Below are 20,712 nucleotides of genomic sequence, written 5' to 3'. Positions count from 1 at the left end.
TTTGCCTGTTATCCTAGCCTGGATTTGCGGCAAATGCCTTCTCTCTTCCACTGGTGTAATGAGCACACAGAACTGGTGCAGGACCAGCTCTGACACCCGGGATTCAGGAGCAGGGCTACCCCTTACCCCCCCAACCCGCTGCAGCCTGCTCCTGGCACAGAGAGAGCGCACATAACAAAGGGTTGATTTTTCTTTAATTCCCTTTCAATCAGCATTTTTGTGTTGGATTCCATTCACTGTCTTTCCAGAGCTCAGGAAATGAGGTGATCGAAGGAGTGGGGGGACGGTGGTGAGAGGCGATTGGGCAAGCAGGCTGCGCAAACACAGGAGGTTAAAGATTGAGCTTGGCCCTCTGGCCCAGGGATAAAGGGGCACGGGCAGCGCAGAAGCTGGTCCTGTCCGTCGGCGCTCGCCACTCCTTGCTGCAGACTCGGCAGGATGACGAGGCTCGCCGTCCGTGCCCTGCTGGCCTGCGCAGTCCTGGGTGAGTGCGCGAATGGGAAGGCTCGCAGAGTCGCCGGCCTGGGAGCCCCTTGCACTGGACCCCTGCTGGGTCCACTCTCTGGCTGGAAGCCCGGGGGCCTTTGCTGCGCTCCTCCCCGCCGCGCGCGGGGCACCTGCGTCTGCACTGCCTCAGGGACAGCTCTGCGTCTGCGCGCACCTGCGGGTCCTGCTTGAGCTCCTGCCACCTTTTCAGGCTCTCTTGGCTTCCTCCTCCTCCTTGTCCAGGCAATCTTGTAGTAGTGGAATACAGTAAATTAGAACACGTCCATCACGGTTTATCAAACCCCTTTCTCTAAAGCCTCCTCAGTCAAGTCCGAATTGCTGAGCATGGCAGTTAAGGCCTCCTCCAATCTGACCCCATACCGTCCGCAGTCCGATGTCCCATGGATGCACTTGGCGCGGATAATGTCCTGCTAATGAGACAGGGCCACCGCGGGGTTCGGAGCATGAGATTTAAAGCCAGACTTCCTGGGTCCTCACCAGTGAGGTTTAGTACAGCCCCCCAACCCCCTGCCCCGGGGCTGTCAGGTGAGGGTAAAGGAGGCCATCGCTCCAGACACCAGTGGAGAGGACATGTGACATATATCTGTGCTGTCCTACACCCATCACCTCCTGAGATTGTTCGGTTCCCTCTGTCCTTTAACTGCTGCCGCCACCCGTGGTGCATTTGTTATACCTTTGGAGGCTTCCGTGTTTAGTTATTTATCTCTCCTGAAAGAATTTGCCCTTGAGATTCAGACCCGCATTGCTTTCTTTTGTGCTCCCCACCCTCCACTCAAGAACACTTCATAGGGCTGTGCAAGGTAAACGCATGACTCAAACATACTCCTGCCCACAGAACCACAGGAGGGGCAATTTGGGGAGGGTCTGGAGGTGTGGTTTAGGAGAGGGTCTGCCACTGCCTTCTGATGCCTCCTGTGACATGGGCGGAGGGGGGATAAAGGGTGGTTGGGAAAGGATATTCATCAGCTTCCCTGAGTCAGCACGGTGCTGTTGATCCACAAGAGAATGGAGATGACAGAGGGCTTTGGGGACAGTGCCAAAGCTGACATGATGGAAACAACATGCTTGCAACAACATGGATTTTAATAGCTAAATATATTGCTGGCTTTTGCTTCTCCTAATGGCAGCCAAAAAGACTGGTAAAAATTGAGGGAGGGGTCATTGGAAACAGAGAGCCAATGAATATGTGGAGTTTCTAGTTATTCCTAGGTGAATGACAGAAATATCAAGGACAAATTCATTATCTCATCAATCATTTACACCTATCCTCTGGCCAAACAGATGGAAAATAACTTAAAATATCATCTTGTTTTGTAACCTGGGCAGAGACCTGGTTTCTAGGTCAGTCTCAGCCACTAACAGGCTGGATGACCTTGGGAAAAGCATGACTGAGTCCATGTCCCTCCTCTTTTAAAAATGGTGATTCCTACCTTGCTGGCTTCCCCAAGTTGTGGTATCAAGCTGATGCTCTGAAGTGGCTGAAAATGCTCTGTCACACTGATGAGGCTTATGTCCCGTGGTGGCCCCATGATGTTGAGTCAAGGAGAAAAGACTAGTCTCCAGTTCGGGAGCTGATGGTCAAGCCAGCCTCTCTCTGGCCAGCACGGGTGGCCAGCAGGAAACTGGAAGGTCACTAGGGTTCCTTTTTCTTGTCCCCAGCATGAGAATGCATTGGCAGCTGTGCCCTGCAGGTTCCTAGACACGTGTGGGAGGACAGGAAGGAGGGGAGGTGGCCTCGGAGGCCCATTAGAGGGTGCTGTTGTCTTTCCCGCTGGCACAGGGACCTCTGATCTCTCTCCCCCAGGGCTGAGTCTGGCTGTGCCTGAGCAAACTGTGAGATGGTGCACTGTTTCAACTCAGGAGGCCAGTAAGTGCTCCAGTTTCAGTGAAAGTATGAAAAGCATCTTTCCTAAGGCTTTTATCACCTGTGTGAAGAAAACCTCCATCCAGGAGTGCATCAAGGCCATTGCGGTAAGTCACTGCTGCCTACAGGAAAGTGAAGGAAAATCCATGCTTTCTCTTGTCATTTTGGAATACTTTTTTACTCACAGGTAGGAGGCCGATGTGTGGAACAGTCAACCCCCAATGTTAATAAAATTATTTCAGAAACAATTAGAGTGGTCATCCTTAAGATTAAAGTCAAAACCCAACATACTCTGAAAGAGGACTGTTTTGAGGCACTAAGTTCTTTGAACTCAGAGAAAAATCAAGAATGTTTGCTATCAAAAGTATATAATATTGTTTTGTTAGTTCTTCATACATGATGGGGAACAGATGAACCCTGGTCACCGGGAAGAGGAATATGGTGGATGTCATGATTGCAGATGATGGCTGATCCCTTTGTTTTCTAGGCTTTCCAAAAAACTCTTCACTCCATCATTATTTCTGCACTTCTGAATGTGTGTCAGGCCCTGTGCTGGGCAATGGGGCTGCAGTAGTGAATTTAAACACACATGATCCTTACTTGAGGGGTTCCCAGTCTAGTCAGGAGAGAAAAATACATGCAAACAAGTAAACATGTAATTTCAAATTCAGTGCCAGTGTGAAATGAAGGGGACGAGTAGAATGCTCTAACAGACTTTCAGAGGAAACTTGCTTTGGCCTGGGAGTCAGGGACAATCTCCCTGAGAGGGAAGCAATGAATCTGAGACCCCAGGGATGAGAATGAGTGAGACTGCCAAGAGCCATGGTAGGATATGCCAGGAAGTGAACAACAGAACATGCAAAGGACCTGAGACAGCAATAGCTGGGCTTTTTTGAGTTGCTGTAAGGAAGCCAGGGTGACAAGAACATAGTAAGCAAGAGACTGGAAGGAGCAGTGAGGTGGGAGAGGTAGACTCAGGTAGATGGAGCATGATTAATTCAAGGATCAGTGATTTGGTATAAACAACTGATCTGTTGTGTGCATGTTTTTTTAATTGGACCTCAGTTACTATCATGACTTAATTATAAGCCTTGAATCATGATATATGTTCAGCTTTGGTCCATGCGTGCCCCTTTTTATTTTTATATATTTTGACAATAAAAAAATAATACCACCCACAAACCCACCACAGATTCTCAAAACTTCATCATTGTCAGTAGCTTATTTGCAGGGCTACTGTGGGGCAGCACTGGAGTCTATGGGAAAGGCCCGTCCTGGGGTGGGATGACCTGCTGGCCCTACTTACTGCTATTATGTGTTTCTACATCCTAAGCAAACAGAATCCTAAAACTTCCTTGCCTTTTATTTTAGTGTTAAGACTTAAATAGGCATGTGATTGCATAGGTTTGCTTCTGTAAAAATTTTATAAACATGACATTATTATGTGTTGTCTTTTCACACTTTTTCTTCCTCAGTATTATGCCAAGGTCCACATGTTGCTGAATATAGCTATTGTTCAGAGCTGTACAATAGTCGATTATATTAGTAATACCACAATTTACTTTTTCTTTTCTGATCATTAGGGATTTGGGTTTTTTCCAGCTTTTTATTATTCTAATCAGGGCCTGAAGAATATTCTTACACAGATCTTCTGGGACACAAGTATTACTAATTGATCTTGAATATATATGCAGGAGCAGACTTGCTGTGCTATGCGATGTGTGAGCATTTGACTTGTAGGACAATGTCAAATGTATTTGATTTTTGAACAAATCCAATGTGTGATTATTTAAACTTCCACTCCCACCAGCAATGTATGAAAGAATAATCCACATTATTCTTGGTGAATTTGGAATTTTATCATTATGAAATAATCTCTATTTCTTGCAGTGCTTCTTGAAGAAACTCTTTTTCTGATATTAACACACTACATCAGTTTTCTTCTGGTTGGTATTCTCCTCCTTTATCTTTTCTCTTTCCTTTATTTTCAATGTGTGCTTATGCTTCAGGTGTGTCTTTTGAAAACTGTGTATTGCTGGATTTTGTTTATTATTGCAAACTGACAATCTCATTTATTTTATGTGGTAAATTTAAATCATTAATAGTTATTGTTATAAATAAATTTATACTTATTTCTGCCGTTATTTTGAGTTCTCTTAGTCCTGCTTTCTCCCTGCTTTCTGATTTTTCCTTTTCTGATTCTTTAAAATTATACTTGCATGTGTGTATTCATATGTATTGTTTTCCCTTTATTCAACATTTCCCCCCTACTGGCAGTGAATTTAAACATTTTACTTATGCTTTTTAAGGTTTTCCTTATATTTTTAATATATACTTTTAGCTTACCAAAGGATAATATAATAATCCTGACCCCAGCGTCCCCAACAAGAAAATGTCTCTGGAATACAGTAGCTCAGATTTCCTTCTTTCCTGTTTAGATATAATCATTTAGTATTTTAGGATTATCTTTTTTAACCCCAAACTGTAGATACTTTATATATTTGTAGACATTATATCTAAATATAAATATATGTGTGTTTATGTTTATGTTTATTTATATGGGTGTGTATACACAGCTAAAAATTCAGGAAGAGGAGAGAGGGAGAGAGAGAGAGAGAGAGAGAGAGAGAGAGGAAGAATATCAGGATTTACCTGCCTTTTTGCCATTTAATCTGTTCACAATTCCTTCTCATATTTCAGACCATCCTTATGGGACATGCTTCCTTCTTGAAATATGTTCTTTTGATGATCTGTTAATCTCTTAGTGTTAAATTGTTTGTCTTCTCTGCTTTAATCTCCCCCTTATTCTTGAATAGTAATTTTGCTGAATGTATAATTCTAGTTTGACTTTTCACACTGTTGCAAAAAATTATTCCATTGTCTCCTGACTTCCATTGTAGTCACTGAGAAGTCTGGAATTATCCTGTTATTCCTTTAATCATCTTCTAGATTTTGAAATTTCATTTTCTTGCTTTATAACGTTCCATAGGTATACATGATCATATTTGCAGTTGTGGAAATCTTGGTACTTATCCTGCTTAGGGTATAGTGGATCTGTGGAATCATGATTTTCATCAGCTCTGGAAAATATGCAGACTTCATCTCTTTAAATACTACCCTTTCTTCAGTGTCTCCATTTTTTTTTTAATTCTAAAATTCCAAAAGGACACACATGAGGCCTTTTAAAATCTAGTTTCCATATCTTGAAATCCTTCTTTCATTATTTCCATGACCTGCATCTCTTTTTGGCAACATCCAGGATAAATTCTTCAGATTTACCTTCCAGTTCACTAATCCTTACTTAAGACATATAATCAACTTGTTGCTGATTCATTTATTTTTTGATTTCAACAGTTATACTGGTGGGGAGAGTCTCTGGAAGTTACACCTACCTTTTATGATACCAAGAAAACCACAAAGATTGTTTCATATATGGTGTCTAGCTGTGAAACAGAAGTGTCCTTCATTAATGTGAATGTATTTAATGGCACTGAAATATACACTTAAAAATGGTTAAATGGTAAATTTTTCTTATATATTCTATTATAATGAAACAACACACATCATTCTGATTAAAAATATTTGAAGCAAGAAAAATGGCAATAATATGTTATGAAGTGTCTATGTAAAAGTGGTGCTTCTTACTTTAATAGAAATACATTCTAGACCTAGTGGGAAGGCACCTGTAAGAGTTCAAATGAACTATTGGTTTAAAGATGAGAGTTAGTAGAAGCAGAAACTATAAATAAATAAAATTAAGCAAACAAACAAACAATAAATAAATAAATAACCAGCAACCAACTTTAATAGAAGAAATAAACCAGACTGTCTGGATTCAAATCCCAGCTCCATAACTGACTAGCTTTGCACTCTAGAGAAGTGACAAACTTTTTATGCCCCTGATTTTTTTTTTCATTAAAGTATCATTGATATACACTCTTATGAAGGTTTCACAAGGAAAACAATGCAGTTATGACATTGACCCTTATTGTCGAGTCCCCCCATACCCCATTGCCGTCACTGTCCATCAGTGTAGTAAGACGCCACAGAGTCCCTACTTATCTTGTCTGTGCTACACTGTCTTCCCCATGACCCCACACACATCACATGCACCAATTATGCTAACCTACAATCCCCTTCTCCTTCCCTCCCCACCTGCCCTCCCCCACCCATCCCCTTTGGTAACCACTAGTCCCTTCTTGAGTTCTGTGAGTCTGCTGCTGTTTTGTTCCTTCAGTTTTTTCTTTGTTCTTATACTCCACAGATGAGTGAAATCATTTGGTACTTGTCTTTCTCCATCCTTCTTATTTCACTGAGCATAATACCCTCTAGCTCCATCCATGTTGTTGCAAATGGTAGTATCTGTTTCTTTCTTATGGCTGAATAGTATTCCATTGTGTATATGTACCACATTCTCATTATCCATTCACCTAGTAATACACATATGCCTGTTTTTTAATATGTAAAATTACTTTTTTTTAAGTTGAAGTTAAGTTGAATATTAACCTGTGATGCATCTGACTGGCCATTAAACTGAAGTTTAATTAAACTGAAGTCAAAACCAGCATTTAACCCTTGGTTCATAGTATAAGCAAGAAATTAGACCCAGAGAAAGTGCTGAATTCTTGAACAAATGACTCCTGCAGTTATAGAGACCAAGGACAAGAAGGGAAAGTACTGAATACTGAATCAGAGTAGAGAAAAGGAGGGCTTCACAGGGCACATTTTCCCCAAAGGAGGGCTTCATGAAGCACCTGAGGAGGACCTCAGCAGAAGACCCAAGATAAAGAGATCACCAATGAAAGTAACTGGGCTCGAAAACATGTGTAAGAGCATGGCCCAGCAGGTGGACCTGAGCCCATGACTGCACCTCCCTCAGAGCCTGTAATGCAAGGGCTGTGTACCCAGTGTGATATGGGGAGAGTGGCTTTCCCCTCTAAGGCCCCTCTAAAGCTCCTGTAATTCAGGTCAATCTTGAAAGATCACATTTGGTTTCTGGGTCAAGAGCCAGACTGCTCACCAGGGAGAAGAGAAAAATACTCCATTACTTCCTCTGTGCAGGAGGAATAGGAATATGGTGGCCAAGTCCCTTGCTAGGGACATAGAGTCTACTGAAGCCCAGCAAACAGTGCATGGGCTGGCCAAGCTGGGGATCCAGGAAAGCCCACCAGTCACCCCATCTTGCCATGTTTAGATAGGCCCTCCTCAGAAGCAAAGGCTTCATCAGGTCTGGTCTTTTCCCTCTAAGGCAAATGAAGCAGATGCTGCGACACTGGATGCAGGCTGGGTGTACGAGGCGGGCCGGAGCCCTAACAACCTGAAGCCTGTAGTATCAGAGTTCTACAAGGACAAAGATGATAGTAAGTTCTCTTTGGGGACCCAGGAGGGAGTTTGTGGCCCTTGGTCTTTTCTGGTAGATGCTGAGTCTTGTCTTGTTCAGGCAGCTAATAGAGATTAGATACCAATGAACATCCCCCACTGTGGACTGAGTGGGGATTGAGGGGCCCTGTCATAGGCACAACTCAAAGCCTCTGGGGCACTGGGCTGGTTGAGGACGGGTGCTCCTGACATGACCTCCTGGGCCAGGAGATGTGCTCCCAGAGAAACAGAGCAGGCTGTGTGCAGTCTTACCTGAACCATTAGGATTTGGAGCTATATGGAGGAGACCTCCAAGAACGATTAGTACCACACACACGGCAGAGGCCGCACTGGAACACACACTCGGAGCCCCGAAAGCCGCCCAGCTTGTTTGAGAGCAACCTGATTCTCCTTGGGCCTGTGTCAGGGGACAGGAAATACTCAGATGGAGTCAGGAATATGGCCTCGGTGCCACAGCTCCAGTTTCATGGTGGGCTTGGATTGGTAGGTATAGGCAGACACCCTTCAGGGCCAGGGTAGGCAGAAGCATTTGGGGCACATATACGTGTGGTCTTCCTGCTATGTGTTTGCCTAGAGGGTTATTACATCTTTTCCCTCTGTGGTCCTTTCCCCTGCAAGCCCACAAAACTTCTTCTGATCCCTCTCTCTTTATGATCCAACCCAACATAAGTGGGGCCTGTGGGGTCCCCTTCCCTACTCAGGAGCCCAGTAGTGATGAGCCACATTTCCTTGTGGCCCAGGTTGCAGGTCTGCCATTAACATTTCGCAGGAATTCAAACCCGTTATTATGCTGTGGCTGTGGTGAAGAAGGATAGCAACTTCATGCTGAACCAGCTCCAAGGCAAGAGGTCCTGCCACACAGGCTATAGCAGGTCTGCTGGGTGGAACATCCCCATCGGCACACTGTACTGGGACTTGCCCGAGCCACGTGAACCTCTTCAGAAAGGTAAGCAGGCAGGAGAGTAAGTGCCCTCGGGCAGGCAACCTTCTCCAGATGCCCATGCAGGCCACCCTGGGGTTGCTCAGACATGATGAGGTGATGAGGTGGTGATGACTCTGGGTGTGAGTATGGGAGGTAAATCAGCTTCAAGCTGGTCAGGTCTGCTATACCAGCAGCCCTTGGGAGTCTTTTATTCTCTGAGCTCCCGACACCCCATCAGAGGCTGTCCCAAGGAGGTGGGGGGAAGGGCATCAGGCCCAACAGAGGGCTTCAGGCAGGGCCAAGCTTGTGGGTTCTATTGTCTGCTTCCCCCGGGTTCTTTCCTGGCTATGGCCGATGTGTTCGCCATGCTGCTGGAGTTTTCCCATTTGGCCATCTGCTGGCTGTAACCTTGGCCTGCACCTCTCCAGGTGGGTCTCCCATCAGGCAGGACTCCCAGAAACCTTTCTCTGAACTGTTCCAGCTTCACAAGGCAGGGATGGAGGCTGACAGTGACCTTGGTTACTGACAGGCACAGGCATGGTTCTTGGAGGTGTGGAGGACAGGGATGAACTCACCCCTTTTGGGAAATCCTTGATCTTGATGAGTGAACACAGGGGCATGATGGGACTGGTTGTGACGTTTTGTTTGGGCCACTCTCTGTTCCCTAATGACCCTGGTCTGGAAGCTATCATTGCATGTGGCCAGGGTGGCTCATGCCCTGCACGGTCTGTATGTCTTGTGTTGAGCAGCAGTGGCCAATTTCTTCACAAGCAGCTGTGTCCCTTGTACGGATCGGACGGCCTTCCCCAAACTGTGTCAACTCTGTGTGGGGAAAGGGACAGACAAGTGTGCCTGCTCCAATCACGAACCGTACTTCGGCTACTCGGGTGCCTTCAAGTGAGTGAGACCTATGCTGTTCCACGGTGGCTAACGTGTCTAATGTCCTCAGGCTGGGGGACCCTTTCTGGACCACAGCAGAGTCCAGCCTGTGAAGGGGTGTCCAGGAGGCCTAATCCCCTTGCAGTCACTCAGTGATCTAGATGGGACTCCTCGGGCCAGGCCAGCACATACTCCCTTCATGGGGCATTGATAAAGAAGCCCCTCTCCTCGGGATCCTTTCTGCCTCCCCAGAGCCCTTGAACTTGACTAGTGCATCCTCTCACTATACCAGGTGAGACTGAAGGGACAGGCACGTCTCTCGTGTCCAGGACTTCTTCAGTGGCCGATGCCCTGCTCTCTACTGCAGCAGTCTCTCCTGCCCAGTGCCCCGGCCCCTGGCCCTCCTCCCTGCCTGCCCAGTGCAGACAGCTCATGTGGCTGATTTCTTGCTCCTTCTTTCCCTTTGGTTATATCCTGAAGTTTTATAGTCAGCCAAGGGCACATTCCTACCTTGGACATCCTATGTCTTTAGAAGTTTGTAACTCTTTTTAGAAGTCTGAGAAGTCTTTTGTGTCTTAAAATCTCCTCAGTGGTTTTTGGCTGCTTTGGGTCCCCTGATGAAGAACCTCCAGCTCCTGTGTTTACCACTCCATCTACATGGTACCCACATGTCAGCGCCCCATGGGGCTTCCTCAGCTGTGGGTCTACACAAAGGCCTCCACCTGGCTCTGTCCTTGTCCCAGGTTGGGACAGCGTGATCAGATCCTCAAGCTCAAGGATCAGGGCCCGCCCTGCTAGAGCCCACCTGACTTGTTTCTTCCCCACAGGTGTCTGACGGATGGTGCTGGGGAAGTGGCCTTTGTCAAGCACTCAACAGTACTGGGTAAATGATAGGAAAAGAATTTGCAGATCCCCTCCAAGCAGTGGGCCCTTTTGCCTGCCCTCCTTTCTATGCTCAGCAGTCAGACATGAGCATATTGTTTACGCCTTTGTCATCATTGGTTTCTACCCGTGCAGAGGTGTGTGCCTGTGGGGTTCCCACCTGGACTCCTGCACCTCTTTCCACCATTCAACCTTCTGTACATATGGCCCCTTCCTCCTAGTCACTGTTACCATGGCAAAGAAGTGGGGGCAAGGCTGGCCAACTTCAGCCTAAAACCCACCTGCTGAGAGGAGACCTATGGTGGGGTGCTGGGCAGTCACCCCTGCACTAGGCCTCAGTAGCTTCCTTGCCTATAACTGGCTGTGGGCTTGTGAGCAAATCAGTGTGTGTCCTCTGGCCCTCAAGGTTCGCGTCTCAGCTCACACACCTTATGATTCAGTATGATGGCAAGGGAAAGGGAGGCGACACCACAGCTCATGGCTGCACCTGCGGTCCGTTCATCCAGGCTTTCCTTCCCCAGAGAACCTGCCACAGGAGGCTGACAGGAGAAAGTATGAGCTGCTTTGCAAGGACAATACCCGGAAACCAGTGGATGACTATGAAGATTGTCACCTGGCCAGTGTCCCTGCCCATGCCATTGTGGCCCGAAGCATGGGTGGCAAAGAGGACTTGATCTGGGAGCTTCTCAACACAGCTCAAGTATTGAATTCACTATCCTCCCCCCTATTTAGTGGTCCCTGCTTGGATTTCAGACATTTTCATTCATTCCATCCTTGCCACTCTACAAGTCCTCCTCTTTCCAGGACATAGTGGGAACCATGCCACCACCACCCACTTGTCTAAAAGTGTCCAGCAGGGACTCCTCGTAGAGTCACACCCAACCTAATCCTAAATTGTTGTCTTCCAGACCCTTATAGTTTGGACCAGTGACATGAAGATGCTCTTATTGCTCTATTTTATTTTTCCCATCTAAACTAAGCCTTCTAGGCCATGGACAAATACCACCTCTCCCATGAGGCCTTCTATGACCTCCCCAGAAGGAAATTCTCTCCCCTGATGTCCCTCAACCTGATTGCAAGGGACCTGCATGCACAGCTAGCTTACTTCTCTAGGGCAGGGCAATGCCAGAACTGAGCCAACCTGCTCTTGTCCAGACTTCCCATGTACCTGGCAAGAGTCTAAGCGTCAGCCACACAATGTCAGCCCCTGACAGAGATACATTTCTTGCACTCAGTGAGCTATCAACCCAGCTGGGGAGATGGACACAGAGCCACCTTCAAGGAAATAGGATGTGGCATGGCCCCAAGAGGGCTGTGAGTGGAGAAGGTGCTGGGTGGGAAAGAGCAGGCCTGACTGCCCTCTCTCCTGGTATCTTGAAAAATTCATGGTTTTAATTTAGTTTTCTGGGTTTTTTTTAATTCTTCAGCCCCATTTTGCAGCCTCCATTGTTGCTGTAGCCTTTCACTATTGTGTTTTACTATACACAGGAACATTACGGCAAAGACAAATCCACAGTCTTCCAGCTCTTCAGCTCCCCTCATGGGAAAGACCTGCTCTTTAAGGACTCTGCCCATGGATTTTTAAGGATTCCCCCCAAAATGGACACCTCACTGTACTTGGGATATGAGTATGTCACTGCTGTTCGGAATCTAAGGGATGATAACCGTAAGTACTCAGGAGGGATTGTGTGACCTTAGAGGCTTGGAGACCTGGAGAGGGAGGGAGCAGTGATGGACTCTAGCACTAGACGTCTGCCCTCACACTGTTGTCTGCCCTCCCTGTGCTGCTCAGGGTTAGACTGACGCTACATGGCTTTACTCATGGGACAGGCCCAGACATCACCAGAGGGTGTTAGGGGAAATTGATGCTTCAGATGACTTGGATTGATATTAGCAACAGTTCCTTTGTATAAATCAGAGCTGCCCTACCCACTTTGTGAATCCAGTTAACCTGGCACAAAGTAAGTCACATAGAATGAAATTGCTACACACTTGTACATGTCTAGCCAGTTCTGTGGTCACCATGGGCCACAGTGAAGCTGGAGCTCTGGAGAGGTCGATCCTGTTCTTGAAGGTCCTTGGGTCACTGGGGGCTTGTTTGAGCATTCATTCAATAGACATTTGTTGATCATCAAGCCATAAACTGTATTATGTGCTGGGCATACAATGGTGAGACAAACATGTCTTAGATGCCAGTGTCATGGAATTTTCTCACCAGTGGAGAAGACAAATGTTCAATGAATATGTTCACAAAATGTTAAGTCACTCTATTGAATGATCAATTAAAAATGAGAGGTTTGCTCAGGAGAAGGAAGAAAATACCCAGAACAAAATATCATGGTCTGATGAGACCCATGGTCAGATAGTTCCCCACATATCTGATTTATTGCATGACCATGAGCCAGGCACTGCCCTGAATGATGAGGGCACCATGGAGAATAAGATAGGCATGGCCCATGCCCAGGCTGAGCTTATGGTCCCCTGCAGAGAACAGACAATAAACAATCACAAGTAAACCGAACAGTGCAGGTGGTTAAGTGCTACTGCAAAAAGAAGAACTGATAGAGTGGTTGGCAGGAGGGTTGGCTTCTCAGAAGAAATTATTTTAAGCAAAATCTAAGTGATAAGAAAGAACCAAGGGATTGCTATTACCTTGGCTTTTCTAATTCCTTGAATGGGATCCGTTTGTGTTGCTGGTACATCTCAGCATTTTCACAAAGACAGTAGCATTTGTAACCAGCAGGCAATTTCTAGGGCCTCCTCTGACCTCTAGCTGTCTTTCTTATGCCCTAGGCCCGGATCCGGAGTGCAAGAAGGTGAAGTGGTGTGCGATAGGCCACCAGGAGAGGACCAAGTGCGATGAGTGGAGCGTAAACAGCGATGGGAAAATAGAGTGTGAATCAGCAGAGACCACGGAAGACTGCATTGCCAAGATCACGGTGTGTCACTCCTGCCCCCATAGGGTGGCACCCCTGCCGCTGCGGGCTGCCGGGCCCTCCGGCTCAGTGAATGTTTCTGAGAATGATATAAAAACCATGTTTCTAGGAACTGGCCTGCACCGTGAGAGCCCAGCACCACAGGAGCTTCATGACTTCAGGCTACAGATCCAAGGGCTCCTTAGGGCTCCATTTTCCTCCTTGTTCAGCACACCGAGGAGGGCAGTCCCAGCAGTGTCCGGTGATGGAAGGCTGGACATGGTGTGGGTGTGCCTGACACAAGTGCACCGTGGCAAATGTGACAGGACCATGTTGACTGTGTCAACAGAAGTTTAGCTTTGTTGACCCCAAGAACATTCCATGTTTGCATTTAGAATTTTGAAAATCCTGAATGATATGAAGATATGTGAAAAGTATTGGTAATCTTCTAACACAAAGAAAATCCTGTTCATTGGGATCATGTCATGCAGTTTACTACCCTTTTCCACTTGATATCTAGTTAGCTTTATCATTTTTAGAAAACATGATCTTTTAATGTCCATAGTGTGGATGGGATGCAATTTAATTAGTCATTTATCCATATTATCCATAGCATCATTTAGTCTGTTTCTTTTTTCAACTATATGAGTCAGACTTGCATGTTTTTGCCCTTTATACATTTTGCCCAAATAGTTTCCCACATATCTGATTATTCCTTCAGGATGTATTCCTACAAAGTATAACTCCAGACCCAATGGAAACCTTGGCAGTCTCGTTGAATTGAAGCATCTCTGTAATTCAGGGCTTATTAAATCTGAGAATTATGTCACTTCAATGTATTTTACTCTTATTTTGAAGACCTTGTCCAAACCAAGCACTGAAATAGCACTCAGACACATGGCCCCAGGTCAGGGCTGGAGCTTCATCAGGAGGGCTGCATGCCACGGGCACAGCCTTGAGTCCCTCCTCACTCATCTATTTCTCTTACAAATGAGAATTTTTCACATCAGAAAGGTGTGGGAGTGTCTTTGGGGCAGTGTGTCCTATGAGAGGACATGAAAACTGAATGTGGGTCTTTGCTCCTGAAGAAACAAAGCAAGGCACCTAGATCTGATCATTAATTCATAATGGTTTGGGAGAAAATGAGAGTACATTTTATTTCCTATGCTGGTGTGCCTGACTGATCCTTTGGGAGTCTAATGCCAGCACCTGCTGTCTCCTGGGGCCTATATGACCTGTGCTGGAAGGCTGCTTTGAGGAAAGAGCTGAAAGGACAGGCAGGACAAGAGGGGACCTCCATTCACTGGCTGTGATGTGCTGTGTTTTTGCAGAAAGGAGAAGCTGATGCCATGAGCTTGGACGGAGGCTTTGTCTATATAGCGGGCAAGTGTGGTCTGGTGCCTGTCCTGGCAGAGAACTATGGTAAGTGGAAAAGGCACTGCTCAGTGTTGCATTTCCTCTAGGCCACAGAGAGAGCAGATGGGAGAACCACAGCCTGATTCATACTACCGCAGCTATGAAGTTCTTGCCTTACTGAGTACCTCCTACTTCCGGGGCTCTGGGCTCCCTCATCTCTACTCCCCACAGTCATCTTGAAGATGGAATCTTCTGTCAACTTCCACCAGGGTGATTGGAGGCTTTGCCCTGGGAAGTTCCAGCTAAAAGTGACCCCTCTGCAGAGGACAGCTGGGATTCTCAGTTGAGATCCTGGCAGGTCTCTTCCAAAACTCAACACTTGTCCTGTCATCCTGGTGTAGGGATTGAAGTACAGTTGGCAGGGCTGGCTGTGGCCATAGGTTAGGCAGAGCAGGAAATTTGAAATTCACAATTTTGGGCTGAATTCCAAAGGCAGTGAGCTAATCCAGCTACTCTAGAGAGCCTAGACTTTTTGGGAGTTGGTGATATGTAGAGACTTTCCTGACTCTTTTTATGCTGAGCTACACATGGGAATGGCATGATGTCCAAACTATAAATGAGCGTTTCATGACTTCTTCATTTTCTCTTCCCAGAGAAAAGTGGCTCTAACTGTGTGGACAAACCAGAGGATGGTGAGTTGGGATTGGTAACTTCATGGGTTTAAGATATTTCCTACTGCTTTTGGGAAAGGGTAAGGTAAGTTTAAATTCAGATTGAAATTAGATAAGGCGATACAAGACACCAACTTCTGGAATTCAAAAGAACCATAGAAGGAGAGTAATTGATAATGATGGTTACTTTTACACTTATCATGGATTGTACACAGGATTTCTCATTTAATCCTATAATGTAAGTCTTGTCATCCTCTAAGGATGCATAAGAGGACCAACAGCTCAAAGAGTTCACAAGTTGTTTAGGCTCCTATATCCAGCAAGCAAATCCATGCGCTTCCCACCACTCCCAAATGCCTTGCATTACACAAGACCTGCACAGTGTTAGATGAGTTAGCACTAGCCAAAGAGCCTTGCTTATGTGTGCCTGGCAGGGCTGAGGAGAGAGACTCACACAAGCAGACATCTAGGAGCATAAAATTACACAGCCTCCCAGCCAGAGCTGTGTCCAGGACCCCAGGCCAACCCAGCTCTTGGCCAGGACTCTGGCTGGGGATGGATATGGAAAGGCAGTGCAGGAGCAAGACAGGAAGTCTTATCAGAGAGCTCAGGCCTCCCCAGCTCATTTTCCAGCCATTAGTGTGCAAATCTGTTTTTGTGACTTCTCTATTACAACCTCTTAGCCTCCCCTTCTATGGGAGCCAAGCTCTTTAGCTGACAGTAGAAAGACCTGTTCTTATTCCATGAGCAATAGGCTTCTCTGTTTTCTGTTATGAACAGTGTACTGAGTTAAATTAACTTAACTTAACTTAATTAGGAAAGTGAAGTCACGGGTCTATGTTATATTCCCAGTTTTAAGGACCAACATGCATTTGCTGCTAAAGATGGCAGCTGACTTGATCTGGACAGTTTCTGCTTTGCAGATTTATTTTGGTATTTACCTGATGTATCACAAATTATCTGCCCAGAATATTCCCTATAGTTTATTGGTCATTTACTATTCTTTCCTAATAATTGTTAATGTATAAAATGTTGGAGTTACATGTACTCTTCCGTATCTATTCCTCTGATATTCCACAGTAGAGGATGAGTTGCTGGTTTAAAACAAACTTCAGTAGTTTATGCATTCAGGGAAGAGTTATATACCAGCCATTGCTACATTGATAATGTATTCTTACTGTTTTGTTTTTTAAAGTTCAGATTAATCTCCGTTTCACAGAGCGACTTGTACTTCCCCTCAGTCAGTTATTGGTAAAATGTTTTCAAAGACAGAAGAATGATTCAAGATAATTTTGCTTCCATAGGGAAATGGCAGGCTTTCACTGTGGACAGACTCTCTGGAGGGCCCAGAGGTGATAATACTTTCTTTTTTGGTATCTTTTGTATAGGGTATTTTGCTGTGGCTGTGGTTAAGTCATCAGATCCTGGCCTCACCTGGGACACTCTGAAAGACAAGAAGTCTTGCCACACTGCAGTAGACAGAACTGCAGGCTGGAACATTCCCATGGGCCTACTGTACAACAAGATCAACCACTGTGAATTTGGTGAGTGAATCCTGGGAAGGACCTGTGCTCAGGGACAGGCCAGAAAGAGGTGTACTGGGAAAAGAGTGGTTTGGTACAAAATGCTGTGGCTCTGGTACTATAGAAGTAAAATTTAGTTAAAGTGAACCTCAAGGAAATATTTAGAAGGGACAGTAGGTCTGGGGAGCTGGATCAGCATGGTTCTTTTTAGTTGCACACAATGGCTTACGTGAACATATGTTTACCTTTTTCTCTCATGGGAAAGACCAGAGGTGAACATCCGTGGCTGCTATGGCCCTGGAAATTCAGGTTCCTCCCTCTCTGCTCTATCATTCTGAGCATGAGGTCTCCATTTTCAAGGTCACCCATGGTGACCGATAGCTCCAAAAGGAGAAAGGAGTACCGGCACTTGAAATGTGTGTCACCTGCTGTCACCTTATTAAAGGAGCCACCTAGGAAATCTAACCCAGTTACCTCAAATAACCCTCATTGCTCATAACTTAGGTACACAATCACACTTAGCTGTAAAAGAGACTGAGAAGTGTCGTCTTTTATTTGAGCATGTTTATGCCCCAGATAAAGCTAGATCTTTGTTCAAAAAATTAAAAAAAGAACTATCATATGATCCAGCAATTCCACTTCTGGGTATTTACCTGAAGGAAACAAAAACTTTAACTCAAAAAGATATGTGCACCCCCATGTTCATTGCAGCATTATTCACACTAGCCAGGACATGGAAATACACAATAGAATATCATTCAGCCATAAAAAAGAAAGAAATCCTGCCATTTGCAACAACATCAATGGACTTTGAGGGCATTATGCTAAGTGAAATGAGTCAGGCAACAAAAGACAAATACCTTATTACCTCACTTACAAATGAACTCTACTTAAATAAAAGGGAACTCCTAAGTACACAGAACAGATTAGTGGTTGCCAGAGGCCAGGTGTGGGTGAAATGGGTGAAGGTCAAAAGGTACAAACTTCCAATTACAAAATAAAAAAGTCATGGAAATATAATGTACTGCATGGTGACTATAGTTAATAAAACTGTATGGCATATTTCAAAGTTGCTAAAACAGTGGATCTTAAAAGTCCTCATTACAAGAAAATATTTTTTAACTATGTATAGTGATGGGTGTTAACTAGACTTACTGTGGTGATCACTTGCCAATATATTTGCAAAATCAAATCATGTTGTACACCTGAGATTAATAGAATGTCAGTTATATCAATAAAAAATTAATGAAGGAAAAATTAAAAGGAAATAACCCAACTAAATCTTTGTTACTAACGAACAAGCGGAAATGGCCCTTGGGTGGACAGCTACAATTCCTGCCACCGGGCTTTCCTGGCAGTGTGGGTGTGTGTAGCCATCACATCTCCCTGGCGGTGTCACTAAGTGACTGCCCAGCAAGTAGTGGGTGACTGCCCTTCCGAGGGGTGGATCAGCTTATTCTCTGTGTCCCCTGAGTATCTTCAGGTAGGATCTTGGTTCTGTCCTTGAAAAACCTGTATGTAAGTTCACCACGAACAAATGTTTCCTAATGGTTTTTATTTACATCAACTTCCTGCCACCTCCAATATGTGAAACTGTTTTAAAAGGAGAGGCCTCTCAAGACAGGAACCAGAGAAATGCTGAGCAGGGATTTGGAGAGGGGCTCACATTCCCACACTGGGGTGTTCTCTGGCACCAATGTGACAGAAAGCGAAGGGCGGCTGGGGCAGCATGCACACAGCTCGCTGGCTCCCCACCAGCCTGGCGCCACCTAGTCTCTCCCCAGCCTCCTGGAGGTTTCCCAGCCATGGGAGAGCTACTGAGCTGTGAATAAAACTCCTCTGCACTTTTTTGAGCTTGGAATCTAAGTTCAGTTAAAGGTTCTTGTAATAAATGTCTGGGGAAGGAAACTTCTGAAAAAAGGTGACATAAGCTCCATGAGTGAGACCTTCAATTTTATCCCTTTTATGTAAACTTTCATGTCATTTCTATCTCTTCTCTCATTAGATAAGTGATGATACTGTCAGGACGCCCAAAGAATCCCCTCTACCTGAATTACAATGGTCACTAATTCCTATTCCCAGCCTAGATTAAGTTTCCTTTTAAAGCCTACAAGCCTGGCAGGTCCTCAGTTGGTGGTTCTGGATGACTATATTCTACTTATCCTGGGTTATACACACCTGTTAGGTGTTAAATGAAGGCCACAGTTGACTCATTTAGGAAGAGCTGACTGCCTCCTATCCTTCTGCACAGATAAGTTTTTCAGTGAAAGCTGTGCCCCTGGGTCCATGACAAATTCCAGTCTCTGTGCTTTGTGTATTGGCTCGGCAAGTTCCCCGGGAAAGGAGTGTGTTCCCAACAACCACGAGAGGTACTACGGCTACACAGGGGCTTTCAGGTGAGTCTACCAGCCCTGGCACGAATATGATAATAAGCTCATCCTTGATAAGATTCCTTTTTAGAAACTAAGGCGAGATTCCTATGTTCCCAGCTTGTTAGTCGTGCATGTGGGAGGGTGTCACATTTAACAACCATATGAGAAACTTGATGTGAAGGTCCTCCAAGCCCTTGAGGGACACTGTCTCCAGACCTGGATGTCATAGGCAACAGAGACTGGCAGTGTGCTTCAGATTACAAGTTCCTGGTATCTGGAGATTTGTCCCTCAAGGGAAACTGGCAGTATCTCAAGAGGTTTTTAATTACCAAATGGGGCAGGGCTGGGGAGGGAAGGTGCTTCTGGCATCTAATTGGCAGAGGCTGCTAAACATCCTGCATGCACAGGACAGCTCGGTACCACAAAGACCATCTGGCTCAAAGTGTCACCAGAGCAAAGGTGAGGAAACCCTGCCACAGTTGGATGCAGGAGTCGGGAGTCTGACTCATGCTCTTTCACGTACCTCTGGGAAACCTGCAATCACACTCACCTGGAAATACACAACAGTAAAGCTTGTGATTTCTACATTTCCCACTATGGTTCTATTTCAGGGAGTGTTTATCATTCTCTGGATATATTTCAGGGAGTATATCCTACAGAGACACTTGTGCACCATACGACCTTACTACGTTTTAACTACCCTTTCCTGTTCAGGCCTGTGTTACTTCATAGTTCATGAATCCATTAACTGCCCAGTGATAGTGGTATTCATATTGAGAAGTATGAGCTTCTCCTTTTACAATTAGTGAAAAAAAACAAAGGTGATCACGATTCTTCAGTTAGAGCCATCCAGTGCATTAGAGTAAGTACAATTCACAGTCCACAAATTTCCAACTTTACAAAGTAGAGTGTGAATAAGGAATCACCTTACTGGAAAACTCCTCTACTATCTATGTTGAGGCTAAGAAAACGAGGTAGTTCTGTTGGAGAAAATGTGCCAGAATTTAGAATTTAGTGTGTGGAACTAAGATTGTAAAACTACAAAGCCAACCAGAGGTTTTGGTTTTTTTTCTTTATTACTTCCTTTAGTAATATGTAAGATTAGTGAGCATATTAGAATGGGAGTCACAATGGCTGATATCAGATGGCTAGCCATGACCTATAAGGTGGCCCTCCCAAATGACAGATGTGGCCCCCTCTAACCTCCTTTATTCTCTCTCCCTCCCTGGTATTCTGCAGGTGTCTGGTTGAGAAGGGGGATGTGGCTTTTGTGAAACACCAGACTGTCCCACAGAACACTGATGGTAAGTGTACATGCTCCTCTGTCTACGCAACCCAGGTTGCTGGGTTTACTTATGCTCGGTTGCCTTTGTGGAAGTGTTATGGACTCTATCAGGCTGCAAGGCTCGAATTCTAAACCTGTTTTTGCACTGAAAAGTATT

The 20,712-nt window shown here is 45.3% G+C and overlaps 1 protein-coding gene across 1 annotated transcript in view; it reads left to right on the top strand.

The window, feature by feature from the left end:
* Positions 1-326: 326 nt before the first annotated feature.
* LOC108405350 (serotransferrin) overlaps positions 327-20,712 on the top strand; it is a 55,356-nt gene continuing 34,970 nt past the window's right edge. Inside the window, 14 exon segments of the mRNA XM_037024767.2 lie at positions 327-484; positions 2,312-2,478; positions 7,620-7,731; positions 8,520-8,696; positions 9,422-9,569; positions 10,379-10,434; positions 10,955-11,133; positions 11,922-12,099; positions 13,227-13,372; positions 14,680-14,770; positions 15,358-15,396; positions 16,764-16,919; positions 19,150-19,294; positions 20,510-20,574. Of these exon segments, the coding sequence (XP_036880662.1) occupies positions 439-484; positions 2,312-2,478; positions 7,620-7,731; positions 8,520-8,696; positions 9,422-9,569; positions 10,379-10,434; positions 10,955-11,133; positions 11,922-12,099; positions 13,227-13,372; positions 14,680-14,770; positions 15,358-15,396; positions 16,764-16,919; positions 19,150-19,294; positions 20,510-20,574 (1,705 nt within the window). The 5' untranslated portion in view covers positions 327-438.

Source organism: Manis javanica, chromosome 3 (genome assembly GCF_040802235.1).
Source record: "Manis javanica isolate MJ-LG chromosome 3, MJ_LKY, whole genome shotgun sequence".
Classification (NCBI taxonomy): Eukaryota; Metazoa; Chordata; class Mammalia; order Pholidota; family Manidae; genus Manis; species Manis javanica.
The sequence above is the reverse complement of the archived record's forward strand: the minus strand, read 5'-3'. Positions and strand labels throughout refer to the sequence as shown.